The 15,576-nt window shown below is 52.7% G+C and overlaps 1 protein-coding gene across 2 annotated transcripts in view; it reads right to left on the bottom strand.

The window, feature by feature from the left end:
- The window catches only part of CABIN1 (calcineurin binding protein 1), a 125,024-nt gene that overhangs the window by 56,215 nt on the left and 53,233 nt on the right, over positions 1 to 15,576 (bottom strand). For both annotated transcript variants that reach the window (XM_034642006.1, XM_034642007.1), the window contains exons 20-21: positions 9,519 to 9,701; positions 4,444 to 4,775 (exon numbers count right to left, since the gene is read on the bottom strand). In XM_034642006.1, the coding sequence (XP_034497897.1) occupies positions 4,444 to 4,775; positions 9,519 to 9,701 (515 nt within the window). The remainder of the gene's footprint in view (positions 1 to 4,443; positions 4,776 to 9,518; positions 9,702 to 15,576) is intronic.

Raw genomic sequence — 15,576 nt, 5'->3', positions numbered from 1 at the left:
CCAAAAATCAATTGGCCATAGATATATGCCTTTGTTTCTAGGCTCCCAGTTCTCTTCTGTTCTCTATACATCTACCCCTAGGCTAGTACCAACCACACTGTTTATTTTCAGTTGTGGTACAAAACACATAAAAATTTACCATCTTACCCATTTTTAAGTATAGTTCAATAGTTCAGCTCCCCATTCTCTCCCCCAGCCCCTAGCAAACAGCATTCCACTTTCTGTCTCTCTGATTTTGACTACTTTAGATCCCTCATGTAAGTGGAATCATAGAGTGTTTGATTTTTTTTGTGCCTGGATTATTTCACTGAGCATAACGTCCTGAAGGCTCATCCACGTTGTCGCACGTGTCAGAATTTCCTTCCTTTTAAAGCTGAATAATATTCTACAGTTTTGATTACTGTAGATCTGCAGATTCTGAAATTGGGAAGTATGAGTCCTCCAAGTTTGTTCTTGTTCAAGACTATCTGGCTCTAGGAGCTATCTTATAACCCACTCTGTTCTAGACTCCTTGCAGCAGGAGGTGCTGAAGCTCCCCAGCTGAGCCACGAGCAGTGGGTGGGGGGAACTGGGACAGGGGTGCCCATGCCTCAGTCTTCTTTCTGGATCTCATTAGCGAATTTCAGAAGCCTCACGAGAAAAAGTCCCAATGCCATGTGCCCTGGGAGGCCCGGGGGTCAGCCTGTGTGCAGCAAAGCCAACCTTGGGCAGGAGTGTGGCCTTAGGTGGGCATCAAAGGTCCCTCAAGGGCAGATCTAGCCCTCAGAAGACCTAGCTGACGGGGTAGGAACCATGGGAGATGCTGATTCTGGGGTCCTGGTGAAAGGCTCAATGGGAAGACCCCCAACCCCTCGCCTCATTGTCACAATAATCCTGTGTGAATACCACGAGAGAAGAGTCATGTTGTCCCCACCCCCTAAGCTGGGATCTGAACCTAGGTGAGCCCATATTCAGAGCCCACATTCCCTCTCCCTCCCCCAGAAAACCTGCTGCCGGCAGCTAAGCTAGTGGTTCCCTGCACCCTGAGGGTAGTTCCTCTGTAGAGGCCTGGGGTGGGGAAGCCTAGAGAACAGAGCTTTAGCTGGGGAAACTTGAAAGACCCGAAAGGATCTGGAGTCAACCTGCACAGCCTCTGCGGCCTCTCTGAAGGCAGCGATGATGGATGTTCCAGCCAGTTGGCCAGTGAGCCATGAAATGGCAACAGGAATGCCACTGCCAAGCCCACAGGCGGATTTTATGAAGAAATGCGCTGCTGTTAAATACACACAGCAGGAAGTGTCTGTTACCAAACAGCTGTGTTTGGAAAGCAGTCACTGCTTGTCAGCTAATGGTTCCACATTAGTCACCCAGAGCACTGGTTGTGTCCCCCAGATCTGTGGACAAACTGACACCCAGGGCCTGGGCAGAACCACGCCCAGCCCCCAGGACGATGGAATGCCCCAGACAGGATCAGCCTGAACTCAGGCTCTTAGTGCAGTGAGAGGTGTTAACAACCTGCCATTCAAGTTGGGGTGTCTGTCACCTGCTGCTCAGCAAAGGTCTCTGAGTCAAGTAAGCAAAGGAGCCACTGGAGCCACCCGGGGTGCACCAGGGTCTAGGGTGTGGCGGCCTGGAAAGCGCCTGAGGCACACCTGGCACCCACACACAACTGCCATGTAAGAGAGGGGGTCTCTCTCAGAATCAAGACCAGCATTCCATTTCAGAAAGCCAAGGAACTCAACGTGGGAACGCAGCTAACGGAAGAGCCAGCAGAAACAGACCGTGAGGGCTGGGGGAAGGTTTTCCGGGAAGAAAGCCAAGGCAGCCTCCGCCCCCACGACTGGCGATGGCTGAATCCGCTGGGGTCCACCCACCCCACGGACCATCAAAGGGTGACCAAGATGACCTGGGGGACATTCACAGAAATAGCAACAAAATAGCAAACTGAGCACAGATGCTCTAATGGCAGTGGGAGCCATGGAGCAACTGGGCCGGAGTAAGGCTACCTGAGCCGATGCCAGGCTATCACTCCCCTGTGTGTGACCCTAAGCCAGGTATACGGATGTGAAGGAGAGCGAGAACAAGACCCCCACCTCCTGGACCTGAAGTATCTAAGAGCCTCAGAAGTGATAGTCAACGGTGTGTGTGCACAAGAACTGGAAAAAATACACATATAAAATTGCTTTTGTTTTAGGGTGGCAGAACTGTGGCTATCCCCTAATTTTTAATTTTGACAAAGATACTATTTTACACTTTTAAAAAACTCATCCAGCAAGGGGACAGGCAGGGGAAACCGCAGTCTGTGCTTCACACCGGGTGCGGCCCCTTACAGGCATCAGCTCCTTTGAGCTCAAAGCCATTTAATGGGGAGGCCGGGGCTGGGCGCTGGGGGATCTGTGGGGCCTGCGTTGCAACTCAACTCTCCCTCCATCCAACCCTGCATCTCCTCTTCCCTTCCATAGCGGCTGATCCCTAATAGGCATCTTGTACCCCAAATTCTGTCACAGCATCTGCTTCTGGAGAAGACCACCCGCCACGGTGTGGGGAAGGTTTGGGCTCAGCACAGGAAGCTCCAAGTCCTACTAAGAGCTGACCACAGCCAGAGGGGCTACCTGGCTGCCTGGGGAGAGCATCTGAAGAGGGGGACACCCAAGGCAGTGGAGATCTAGATGATGGATGCTAGTGTCCCTACCAACCAAGACTCAAGAGAGCTCCTGCCCTGAGCTCTGCTGCTCTCAAAGGAGGGAAGAAGGAAAGTTCCCAGAGCAGTACTGGAACAGGGTGGGGAACAGGGACAGTGTCAGCCACTGGGTCCCCAAAGACTGCAGCAGAGGGGGTTTTATTAAAACCCAGGTCTACCTGTATTCCAAAGGCCCAGAGCACCAGAGGTAAGGTCCACTGCAAAATGCAGGCTGGACAGTGAGGAACTAGGCTCAGGCGGTTCAGTGGCAGCCAGGAGAGCCAGATGCCCTGAAGCAAAGACAAAGCCTAAAACGAGATCCCCTCCTTCCCCAGGCCCACCAACACCAGCTTCTCCTGTTCTGCTCTGACAGCAATCAACCAAGCCATGTGAGCATGCCGGGCAGTCATGACTGTGACAGGGCACCTACCTGTGCCTAGTTCCCAAACAGAATGTTGTCAAGTAACAACTTCCTGTCATGTAACTGGCGCCAAGCCAGCATCCATCTCTCCAGCTAACTGCCCTTCCTGGTGTTTCAGAGGTCCCACAGAGGCTGGTGAGGAGGGGTCAGCGGGTGGGGGGGAGGGGGGTTCTGGGAGGAAGAAGTTTCCGAGCCTGGACCTTACTGAGTAGGAGTGCCAAACAAAATTATAGACTACAGCCAGACTCCAAGGGCTGCCCCTGCTTAACCCCACCACCCCGGCCCTCTCTGGCCCTCTCCCACACCAGTTTGGCTCACCCAGCACTGCCACATGCCCAGGCAATCTGCCTGATCAGGGCTCTCTCCCTGTCCTCTGACCTGCCCGCTGTCCCCCACTCTGCCCATGGCCACCCTACAGGTCAGAGCTTCACGGGTGCCCTCATGGAGCTGCAGCAACATCCCCACTCCTGTGTGTCCCCCACTGTCTTCTCTGTAGCAAGGGTCATAATGGGACTAACTTTATTTGCTTGTTTGCATATTTTAAAAATCTGGCTGTCCCTTAGAATGCAGCTTGGTGGGGGCAGGCGCCATGACCAGGGTGCTTTCTCCAGCGCCTCCCAGGTGCACGAGAAGGGAGTAGAAGAGCACACATGCCACCCTCCCTGCACAGATGATACATGCCAGCAGAAGCAGTCCAGCCGGCTGGGAAGCCCCTGAGAGCGCTTAAGCCTGGGGCACAGCTGTTCAGAATCGCTACATCATCTGCTTTCCAAAAGAGCTGGAGGAGGCTGTCAGCACCCAACCCCCATGCAACAGAGGCTGTGAAGATGGTTCTGGCAGCTGCACCGGAGAGGCGAGCCCAGGGGCAGGATGATGGCGCAGAGGCCTCTCTGCAAGATACGTCTGCAGGAGACGGAGCCTGCAGCAACGCCCTGGGATGGCGGGGGTGGCTCTGTAGGGCATCTGGGGGTGTGCAAGTGGGGCCATGCTGAGGACAGAGGAGTAAGAGTCACCACACCGGCCCCCACAGACAAGAGCTGATGAGCGTGGAGGTCCCCATCCTTCGGACCACAGCCAGTACCTGGGCCTGAGATCCTGCTTTGGAAACAGCCCCCACACCTGCTCCTCCCTTGATCCCTTGCTGCGACCCATTGTCCTCACCAACTCTCACCTGGAAAGCCGGACCACTCTTGAATGGACCCACCTCCTACATCTCTCCTGTCCCATTCCTTCCAGGTACCACTGCCCAAGATCTTGAGCAGCTCCCACCTGTGTCTCTACTGCCCACCAAGACTCAGATGCTTGTGGGCCCTGGGAAGATCAAACCCCTCTCCTGCCCCGAGCAGGCCGGCAGCTCACTCACCCGGTGGGTCTTGCTGTAGGTGTAGAGGAAGGCCAGTCGGTAAAGGCTCTTATAGTGCTGGGGGAAGCGACTGAGGCACAGGCGGAAGGCGGCGATGCACTGCTCTGTAAGGAACTGGCGCCGCTCCTCCGCCCCAGCCGGCAGCCCCTGGGGAAAGGCTGCTGGCTCCGCAAGGGGGTCAGCTCTCTTCCTCCCGTCCCACAGGGCAGGTGCAGATGCCGCGGGTTTGACAGCAATGCAGGCAGAGGCTGGGGGGTCTGCAGCAGGCTTCTGGCTGCCTTGCTCCGTGGCCCGGAAGCCTTCTGTGCTCTCCAAGGACTCCTCGGTTTTTCCTGGGAGTGAGAAGAAAAAGAAAGGTCACCTCGGTAGAGGTCCACCACCAGCAAAAGAGGCACCTTAGTGAGGCGACAGGCACGGCTAGGCCTGTGCCCTTGCTAGACAGGTGCTGGACTCAACGGACCCAGCAGTAGGAGGCATAGGGCCTGGTGTTGGCTCTGCCCCTGCTGGCTGAGGCCTCCACAGCCTCCCAGTCTCCTCCCCTGTGAAACAGGACGTCCCAGCTGGCACACAGCAGAGGGGCCCCGAGGCTGCAGATAGTGGGGGTGGCAAGCGGGCTCTGGGTCCCCCTCTGAATGGCAGCACAAGGCTGCCCGCCTCCAAGGCCTGTGCAAGTGCATGGGCAAGCAGTCCACAGAAGGAAGGTGTGGCTGTCACCACCGTGGCATAAACAGCCAGGAAAGGCTCACAAAGGACTGCACCTGCTCTACCACTTAGCACCTCAGCCCACAGCCCACCCGACATCCTTCTCCAGAGCTGCTGCTGCTACTGTGCAGGCACCAAGAGCTCACACACAGGACAGCTGAAGCTGGGTGGCAGGGGCTACAGAAGAAGACGAATGGACCAGGAGGGAGGGGTGGAAGGAAGAGGGTGGGGGCAAGCATCAAGGGTAAAGCGGCTCCTTGGGCACCTGGGAGTTTGGCAAGGCCTGTGTGGAGGAGGCCAGAGAAGCAGCCCGGCACCAACTCTGAAGCCTGTCTGCCACAGTGGGCTGAGCCCCTTCCTGCCCTCGGCCTGATGATCCTTTCCCAACTACAGCGGCAGCCAGGAGAAGGCTAGGGCCTGCTGCGGCAGGGCAGAGTGTTCAAGGACTGAGGTCCCAAGTTCCCCTAAGCAAAACCAAGCAGGCATCAGGTACACATCACGCTCTCCCTGCCAAGGAAAGACTCTGAGCAAGACAGAGCCAAGCTGCTCAGCACAGCATGCAAGGCCACCTCCCATCAGTCCTGCCATTCCTCCTAGCTCCGCTTCTGGCCTCACACCTTGAGACCAACCACTGGCAACACCTCGCTCCTTGCTCCTACCTCTGCACTGCTGCTTCTTCTGGACACACCATCTGCACTCCCTCCCCTGCCTTGCCCACTGCTCTCATCCTTCAGGACTCCACTCGGTGTCACCTCCTCCTGCAGGCCTCCCCAGCCCCAGGGTGGGGTTTGCAGAGAGCCTTGTGCACCACCTTTTTGATGTCACCCATTCCACTGCATTTATGCACGGATGCCTCCCCCTCCCCCATCACCCAGAGCCTAGCACAGGGTCTAGTTTGAAGCTGACTGAATGACTGGAAAACAGGGCACATCTGATCTTGACACTATGCTCTCCTTTCAGGGGAGCTCAGGAAACTCTGCAGGTCCCAAAGGCACCCACTCAGAGCTCAATGACAGCAACCAGGAGTCTGCTCAGGGCTGGCAGCATCTTACAGGGGACACCATGGCCTTACTCACAAATGTGCCTGATTTCTAGTGTTCAATTCGAGGGACACATTTCAAATATAGCTCAACAACCACATTCTGAACAACCACTCTGGGCCTGGCCCTGTGCTAGGCACAAGGAAGACAGGGGAATAGGATGAAGATGCAGGCCGCCCAGGGGTTCAAGTAAGATGCTAAGCATGTGCTCACACATAAAGACACACAGGTTTCTTATGGAAAGTGAGTAGAGGATCAAGAATTAATCCAAAGAGAGCACAGAAAGCATGTCTGAAGACACATAAAAAGAGGAAAAAACAGCGATGCCAGAATGAGTGAAAAACCTAGTTGCTCTGGGATCCGGGTGGCCTGAAGAGGCCCAGGAGACATGGGTGACACGCCTCACCCACAGTGTCCACTCTTACGGCTGAATGAGCCTCACAGGTCATGTTAGTGGAAGGAAGGGGGTCAGAAATGTCAATAAGCCCACACAGCACTTCCCAGCCAGGAGGCCCAATCCTAACCCTGGCAGCATGAAAGTGAGAAGACTTCCTCCTACAGATAAAAAGTAAGCGAAGCACCACTGCCTGGTGCCTGCTGCTGGCAATGAGGACTGGCTGAGAATGCCCATGGTGCAGGCGCCAGGCCACTCCCACTCCAGCCACTGCCACCCTAACCCAACTTGAGCATGGCGCTCAAGTCATCAGGCCCTCTACGTGACCAGCAAGGGGCAGGCACAGCCACAGGATGGCAGTCCCTGAATGGGGGGCCTGATAGCTATATCAGCATCCTTGACCCACATCCTGCCCTGGGCCCAGGTGGCAGGGAGGGCCCAGGCCAGGGACCCGTGTCCACCGTCTGCACCACAAGCTGTTGACAAACTGTGCTGTCCTCGGAGTGATAAAACAGGGTGCCCTGTGTTTAGGTAGTGAAATTTGGGCAGCTTTTTCCTCTATTAAAAAGTAAATAAACCTTTACTGTTGCTACATTCATATTATACATTTTTTTGAAGCTCTGACCCCAAAGAAGGTGAACTTCAACTAGCTGTAACAGTCACCTCTGGAGAAACGTCCTTCCTGGAGGCACCCTGTCACAAACCAGAGAGGAGAAGTGAAGAGGGGAGGCAAGTCCTTGGGAGCTGGGGCCTGCTGGAGGCCATGGCAGGGAGAGCACCTGGAAGGGTGCAGCTGTCAGAGCTGTTCTTACTTCCCCTTGGCACCCGGGGCCTGGCACAGACTTGGGTTCCATTACGCCCTGCTGCTCAACAATGCCCATGAAATGTGTGAGTGAGCCCTGTGCCACTGACCATGACAGAAGCAGCAGGCTGGTGGCAGGGCCACCCACGAGGGTGCACCTGAAGGGCTGGGGTGTGGAGTACACTAGGGGCACACACCCGGCCCTGGCCCAGAACCATATCCTGGTTTTCTGTAGGGGGCCAAAAGCTGCTGGAGCCCTGGTGGCCAGGGTTCCTGCCCATTGGGAGCCCGGAGGAAAGGGTGTCAGGACCACCACTGGCCAGAGCCAGGCTTAGAGGAACACACTGCTCCCTATGCTGTCTGCCTGCTACGGGCTCAGAACCTGTTCCCTGCTGCACCTACTCTCCCAAAAGGAAGTTCACCAACTTCACTGTGGTTATGAGGAAAAGTTGGGCTTAGAGCAGAGAGACGCATCCACAGAAGTAAGATGCTTCCCTTCCAGCCCACCAGCTACTGCGGTGACTCTGGCTCTGCTCGAACTTTCTTTACCAGTGGCAAGCCACCACACTGGCTGCTTAAACCAATGGCTCTGAATGGAAGGAGGGCAGGGGTGGGATGCCCCTCATGTGTCTAGAAAGCCCAGCATAGCACAGGCCAGAGCACAGCCGACCCTCTCTTGGCTCAGCACCCCAGCCTCCATCCCCCCATCCCCCAAGCTTGGTGGAGAGAGGTCTGTGAAGACACAAGAACACCCACAGCAGTTCACTGCCCGACGGGCCCCAGAGCATAGACAACAGGACTCACCTGTCCAACAGTTAAAATGACCTTACTGGTAAGACTGGACGTGAACAAGAGTTGCTGTATTAGAGCGTGGGGACTATTGGTAACTTTTTCCTTCCCCTTCCAAACTCCCTGCAGTGTCTTTATGTCAGTTGTAGAATGTCAACATTGGTTTGGGACAGCATAAAAAGTGCTTAGTGGGAAACTGAGGCCCTGGCCTCACCTTCCTCTTACCTGACCCTAATGGGGGCACCTTTGCCAACCTGCAGGCACGCAGCCTCACGAGTCGCTAAGGCCAGCCACGGGAGGCAGGTGAGGAGCAGAGGGCTAGGACAGCCCATTGCCAGCATGAAGGACTCTGGCCACATCTACACGGGAACCCAAGCCTCAACTCTCCCAGCCAGGGCCTGTGCAGACACATCCTAGGGACGTCATCACCAACCCTAGCTGCCCCTCCCAGCCTACCCAGAGAGGGAGAATGGGGCAGAGGTTAAGGGTGCCGAATAACCCTGGGCAAATTTCCGACCCTCTTCGAATGTCAGGCTCCTCACCTGTAACGTGGGAAGAGCCGCAGGGCTGTCTCCTAGGGTATTTGGGAGGACAAAAGGAGTTTACACAGTGCCTGGCACAGGGCCGCTGAGCAGGGGTCTGGGTTGTTATTGTTGTTGTTGTTCGGCAAGCCCTGGCCAGGGTGGGAGAGCTCTCAAAACCCGTGGCCGGCCACCCAGCCGCAGCCCCAGAGTGACACCGCACACATGCAGCCTGCCCGTGCTCTCCCGCAAGCAGGCATGGGGCTCTGCCCACTGGTTTCCACAAAGGGGGTCTGGGGGCCCCACGAAAGCTGGGCATGCCCCAGGGTTGGATCAGGGCCCCCTGCCTGAAAAAGGGGGCACTTTTTCCTAAAGGCCTGATGTGATTCAGACTAAAAAGAAAACACATTGGTGACATTTAGGATCCAAAGACTTTTTTAATGACTATGTAGCAAGAAAAAAAAAATACGAGCACTCACGTCATAGACGTGGCTTTCCCACACTGGGCCGTGGGGGTCACAACAACAATGTCAAGTGTCACTGAGTGCACACTGGACTCCAGGCACCGTGTGAGCTTCTTCCTGAGCCACCTCGTTTCATCCTCACAACCCCCGGAGTGGGCCTTGGGATCGCTCCCACCCTACAGGGAGCACAGAGGCCCAGAGAGGGGCATAACTTGCCCAACCGAGGTCCCAGAGCAGCAGGTGGAGGTATGAGGACAGGAGCCAGGCCGGACGTGGGCCACTCGGGAGCCCATGTTCTTCAGACTGCCCAGACTGCCACGGGTCACCAAAGCAGTTCTAACGCACAAAGCTAGGTCTTCATACCTCTTTCCTCTGTGGCCCCCTGAAGGTCTTTAGCAGTCGGTCCTGCTTGGGAACTGGAAATGGGCAGCTTCTTCTCCACGTATAGCTTCCGGGAACCCTCCAACGAGCTGGCAGGCTCATTAAAGAAGTCCTGTGTTGAGCTAGAGTCTGAGAGCGCCACGGCTGTGCTGTCCTGGCTGCGCTCTAAGGAGAAAAGGAGGGAGAGAGGGCAGCAGCATGAATCCACACCAGCTCCAACACAGAGGGGCCTCCTCAGGCTGAGTGTCCTGGTGACTGCCCCGCAGAGGAGATGGCCTGAGCACAGCCACTGTGACCCTGCTTAGTCCTACCCGTGCCGGAGGACACTAAGCCACTCACCAAAGGCATCAATCTCCATGGTCAACCTTGTGGGGTTTCCCCAAATGGTGGTGTCCAGGAAAATGGTTAACAACTGGCTCTCAGGGTAGTGGGGGAAACCCGCGGTTATAGCATTTACTGATTTCTGTGGTGTAAATACTCCCACCATGGCCAGTTTCAGGCTACCAGCCAACATGATCTTGCTGAAGGTGGAGTTGGAAAGAGATGCATGGTAGTACACCATTCTATAGTGTTTCTACCACACAGAGACAATAGGCATAAACAACTGAAGCAGGTGAGAGAGTCCTGCAGACATTTTTATCTGGTTACTATATGCCAAGTGCAGTCTAGAGTGAAAGCAGAGATCCCTGGGAGACACAGACACAAGGGAGGTTGCTACCCATGTGTTAGCTCCTCTCCTCGGACCTCCACATGTGCTCATGAGAAAGATCAGGGGCAGTGCAGGAAGAGAGACTGAAGGAAACCTTCCAGTGGTGCAGGCCTGGAGAGGAGGCGTATTTGCTGCTATAGGAAAGGCGGGAAGCGCTGGTGGGACCTTTTGGCCCTGGTGCACAAAAGCCTTAAGCCAGCTGGGAAGAGAGAGCAAATCTTATTGCCTCCAGGGTACAGGTGAAGACCCACTGCAGCTGTGAGAAGGGAAAAGAAACACGTCCCGAGGGAGGGGCAAGAAACCATTTGGGGCCCAAACATTTGAAGTCTCCCACCACTAGGGGAAGAAAAGCCCACTCCTGTGATGCAGGGACACAGTCTGCCTAAGTCTGAGGCTGGACAAAGACAAAAGAGAACCAGCCCTGCCCCTACCCCAGGCTAGCAAGCATGAGTAACAAGCAAAGCAGTCTACCACAGGAAAAGGGGCAAGAACATGGAGAGAGACCCTCCCTGAAGTGTACACAAAAGGCCTAAGGCTGAAGGTGGGAATGGAACACTGAGAAAATATTCTGGCAAATCAGCTCTGCTGTGAGCATAAGGTAAGATCACAGGAATTCGAAACCAGTGGTACACTGAAGGTAACCATGGCAACAACAAAACCCAACCCCAGCTCAACTTCTGACTAGCCTAACTCCCCCTCCTAACAGCCTAGAAACAGGAGAGAGAAGCCCATTCCAGGTATAAATAGGACTTATTTCAGTTTCTTCTGTCCTACACATAATATCTGATATTCAGTATAGAAATGAGGCGCACACACACACAAGAACATTGTCAAGAGAGAAAATAATCAACAGAACTAGGCTCAGAGATGACCCAGATGTTGGAACTACCTGATGGGAAATTTAAAAGTAACTAAGATCAGGGTCACCTGGCTGGCTCTGTTGGAAGAGCATGTGACTCTTGATTTTGGGGTTGAGTTCAAGCCCCATATTGAGCGTAGAGATTACTAAATAAATACACTTAAAAAAAAAAAAACTAAGATGAATATGATTTATAAATGTGATTAGTATGTTAAGGGCTCTGGTAGAAAAGGTGGACGCATGCATGTACAGAGGGGGAGTTTGGGGAGTGAGAAGGAAACTATGAGCAAGAATCAAAGATGCTGGAAATAAAAGACACAAGAGCAGAGACAAAGAATGCCTTTGTCAAGCTTCTCAGCATTCCTGACACAGCTGAGGGAAAAATAACCAAAACTTGAACACAGGTCAGTAGAAATCATCCAAACTGAGAGAAGGAGAGTGGGGGGGGGAATCAGAACAGAGCACCCAAGAAAACCCAAATGACCTAACATCTAATTAGAATCCCGGAGAGAAATAAGATGGACACATGCCTGAAGAAATATTTAAAGAGATAATGACTGAGAATTTTTCAAAATTAATGGAAGACATCAAATCACTAAGAATCTCAGAGAACATGAAGAAGGGCAAAGACTCCTCCACACATACTTAAAAAAAACAAAAACGAAAACATCAACAACAACCACACCTAGAGGTCTCATATACAAACTGCTGAAAACCAAAGGTAGAGAGGAAATTTCCACGGCAGAGAAAGACACATCATATATAGAGGAACAAAGTTAAGAACTACAGCACACTTCTCATCAGAAACCATGCAAGTCAGACACCATCTTTAAAGAGCTAAAAGGAAAAGAAAAAAAAAGTCACCCCCAGGGGCACCTGGCTGGCTCAGCTGGAAGAGCATTTGATTCTTCATCTCAGGCTTGTTGAGTTTGAGCCCTACTTGGGGTGTCCAGATGACTTAAATTTAAAAAAAAAGAGAAAGTCAACCCCAAATTCTATATCCAGTGAAAATATCTCTCAAAAATGCAGGAGAAATAAAGACTTTTTCAGACAACAAAAGCTGAGAGGATTCCTTACCATGAAATCTGAATGTTAAAGAAATGTTAAAGAAAGTTCTTCAGGTAGAATGAATTGAAACCAGATAGAAATTTGGATCTACATAAAGAAATGAAGTTCCTCAGAAATGGTTAAAGTAATAATAGAAAAGACATTCTTTTTCCTCATGTGTAGTTCCTCTAAAGTATTCCTGTCTACTGCCTAAAGCAAAACTAGCAGCAGCCTATTGCGAGCTTGCAATTTATGTAAAAGTAAAAGGAATGACCACAAGGGTAAAAGAAATGGTTTCCTTCACTGCACATGAGTAGTATGAGATCACTTGAAGGTGGACTATGGTCACTTAAACATGTATTTTGTTAAGCCTAAGGCAGTCACGTTTTTAAAAAAGATATAAATAATAAACCAATAATAAAAGACAAAACACAACCTTAAAAAATAAAACTTTGTCTCCAACTTTGTGTATCTGAAAGAGGAAGCTCAATGAAATAGGCATCAAGAGAGCCAAGTTCAAGTCCCTCTCATGATACTCACTAGTTATGTAACCTTGAACAGGTTAAGCCCTTGCCCACCTACGAGTTGCAACTACATATCCTCTCAGAGAGGCCAATGGTACAGCAGCATCTGGGGACACAGGGACAGAGGCAGACACGGCCCCCAGGACCTTCCAATCCTTTGCTCAACTATCTCAAATACTGGGAGCCCCCTAGGAAGGCAGAAGTGAGCACGCTGGTGGGCAAAACCCTTGCAACAAAATGTAAAGTTGTTTCAACAAAATCAAAGGCCTGCACTTTGGGAGATCCAGGCTGCCTCAGTTCAAATCCTGACAGTCACTTACTAGGTTGGAGAGCCTATGCAATTGCCATAATTTCTTTACATTTTAGTTTCTCCACTGTAAAACTGTGATATATACAAATGTCCATTCCTCAGAATTGTTATGAGAATTAAATACGTTAATACATGAAAAGTGCCTGAAACAGGACTTGATACACCCTAAGTGTTGACAAAATATCCCCTTGATTATCAATATTATTTCAGAGAACCTGAGCCGGGTTTTTTTGCCCAGTAATGTCTCCAACTTGACATTAGAGATTTTGTTGAATGGGCACAGGGTTCTGCTTATGCCAGGCTGCATATTATGCCTAAGCAGGATCATGTGGATGGGGTGGTAATCGCTTCTTACACACCGACATGACAGGGCCGTCCAAAGTGGTCCTGCCTGCACAGAGAAACATGGAATTAGGCCTGTGCTTCCAAAGGCAGCTCTGCAGCTCCACCCTCTTCACCCATATCTGATCACAGACCACGGTTTGGAGACAGTGACCTCTCAGACAGCCTCACAGAGCCTGCCATAGCCCTTCCTCCTTAGCTGCCTTTGGAATGTCTACTGTCCTGTAACTGGTGGGTATCAGTATCAGCTGGGCTGGTGGACAACAGAAACTATATGGGGGCCGTGAAGTGTATATAAGACCCTTCAGTGGCCAACACAGAAGCTCTGTGTCTCACTAATGGGGGAGCAGGGACCTGGCTGGACTCCTCTGTCTCACATTCAGTGAGGGGCTCTTCCCTGACTTGCAAGGCCAGACCCCAAGGCTCTGTGAGCACCAAATGGGGATTCCTGGCAGGCCTGCAGCCCTCATGAGAAGTCCCAAACCCAAGTCCCCAGTGTGAGGGGATCACTTCTCCCAGAGAAATGGCAGGGGCAGCCCATTTCCAGTCTCTGTGGAAAGGAGAACCTCGGCTCCAGAGGCCACATAGGGCGGCTGCAGGAGCTCAGGACTCAGGAGTCTCAGACCCACACTCCCATCCCAGGTCTGCCACTTGGGCTGCTCCAGGCCGCCCAACATATTTATCGCTGCTCTCCCTGCTCTGTCCCCAACACACAAATGGGATCCCCACAGGGGCCTGGCCTAGTGCCTGCCATGCAGGCGTGACAGCCCAGTGACCCATCTCACCGTGCAACATTTACTCTGGCCCTGACAAAGAGAATACCAATGGCTCAGACAAGATGGCAGGCCACACTCCTGCAGTGAAGAAGTCCTTCTGAAAGTCAGGCCAGGGCAGGCGCTTTTCGCCAGCATCCAGCTGTAGTCAGTCACTGCACGGCTGAGCAGCACATCGTGTGGCAAGCGTCTGGGAAGCGAGCCTAGCCAGGAGGATCTCACGAGAACTGGCACGCTGCCTGATGAGCTCACGCACTCACAAGCTGTTGGGCTTTGGGCCTAAAGAATCACTAATTTGCTGGAATCCCAGTTGTGATTATTACAAAAACCATGGATTGGCTTAGGCAAACGGATATTTACTCCCAACATGCTAATACCCTCGTGATGCTGCCTACTGAGGGAACCTCTAATGCACCAGAGCGAGCAGGGAAGGCAGCAGACTGCACTAAGAATGGCGTGGGCAAGACCAGGCAGCACTGGGCTTCGGGGGGGTCTGCTCCCTTGGGAGAAAAATCAGCAGGTGGGGCCTCTGCTGAGACTCTTTAAAAACAACATCCACAGCAACAACAGCCACAGCCAAGGAGCAGGACACATGCAAGCTGAGGGACTGCGACCCGGCCTCCCGTTTTGAGCCTCTCAGACATACACACGAGAACCCAGAACAGCCCACCCTCTGAAAGGGTGGAGAGCAAAACCCAACATCAGCCTTGGGGGGAACCATGGTGATTCTAGACAAGCCCCCGTCCCAGGGGTGATCAAGAGCACCTAAGGGGCCCTGAGGAAGGCTGATGCTCGAAGGAAGTGACATGGATCTGGAAGCCTCACCACCCACCCCCCCAACCACAGTAGCGTGGTGCCCCCTGCAGGCAGGCTGCTGGGAGAGAGCTGGAGAGGGGGGAGCTCTGCACACTGAGGTGCCCTCCCTGGCTGGAGCTGGGACCTCTCCTTACCAGGCCTGTAAAGCAAGGGGGTGGGGGGTGCTTGCCAAGGTTCCTGCCCACCCCTGAGAGAGGTACGTGTCTGGGAAACAGAGGACAAGCACATCACTGCAAATGACTGCCCAGGGCCAAGTTTTTCTCCAATCCTTTTGGAGAGGGTTGGCACAAAGCTGTTTAAAATCATGCTGGGGGCGCCTGGGTGGCATAGCGGTTAAGCGTCTGCCTTCGGCTCAGGGCGTGATCCCGGTGTTATGGGATCGAGCCCCACATCAGGCTCCTCCGCTGAGAGCCTGCTTCTTCCTCTCCCACTCCCCCTGCTTGTGTTCCCTCTCTCGCTGGCTGTCTCTATCTCTGTCTAATAAATAAAATCTTTAAAAAAAATAAAATAAAATAAAATAAAATAAAATAAAATAAAATAAAATAAAATCATGCTGGTTTTGAATACTAGGAAGCAACCTACACCAAGAAGCGAGTCAGATTAAAAGAAAACTAAGTTCATTTCTTTTACATCACTAGAGTGAATGAGAGGAATGAAAAG

This window comes from Ailuropoda melanoleuca, chromosome 14 (genome assembly GCF_002007445.2).
Source record: "Ailuropoda melanoleuca isolate Jingjing chromosome 14, ASM200744v2, whole genome shotgun sequence".
Lineage (NCBI taxonomy): Eukaryota > Metazoa > Chordata > Mammalia > Carnivora > Ursidae > Ailuropoda > Ailuropoda melanoleuca.
This window is presented reverse-complemented; position numbering and strand designations above follow the sequence as displayed.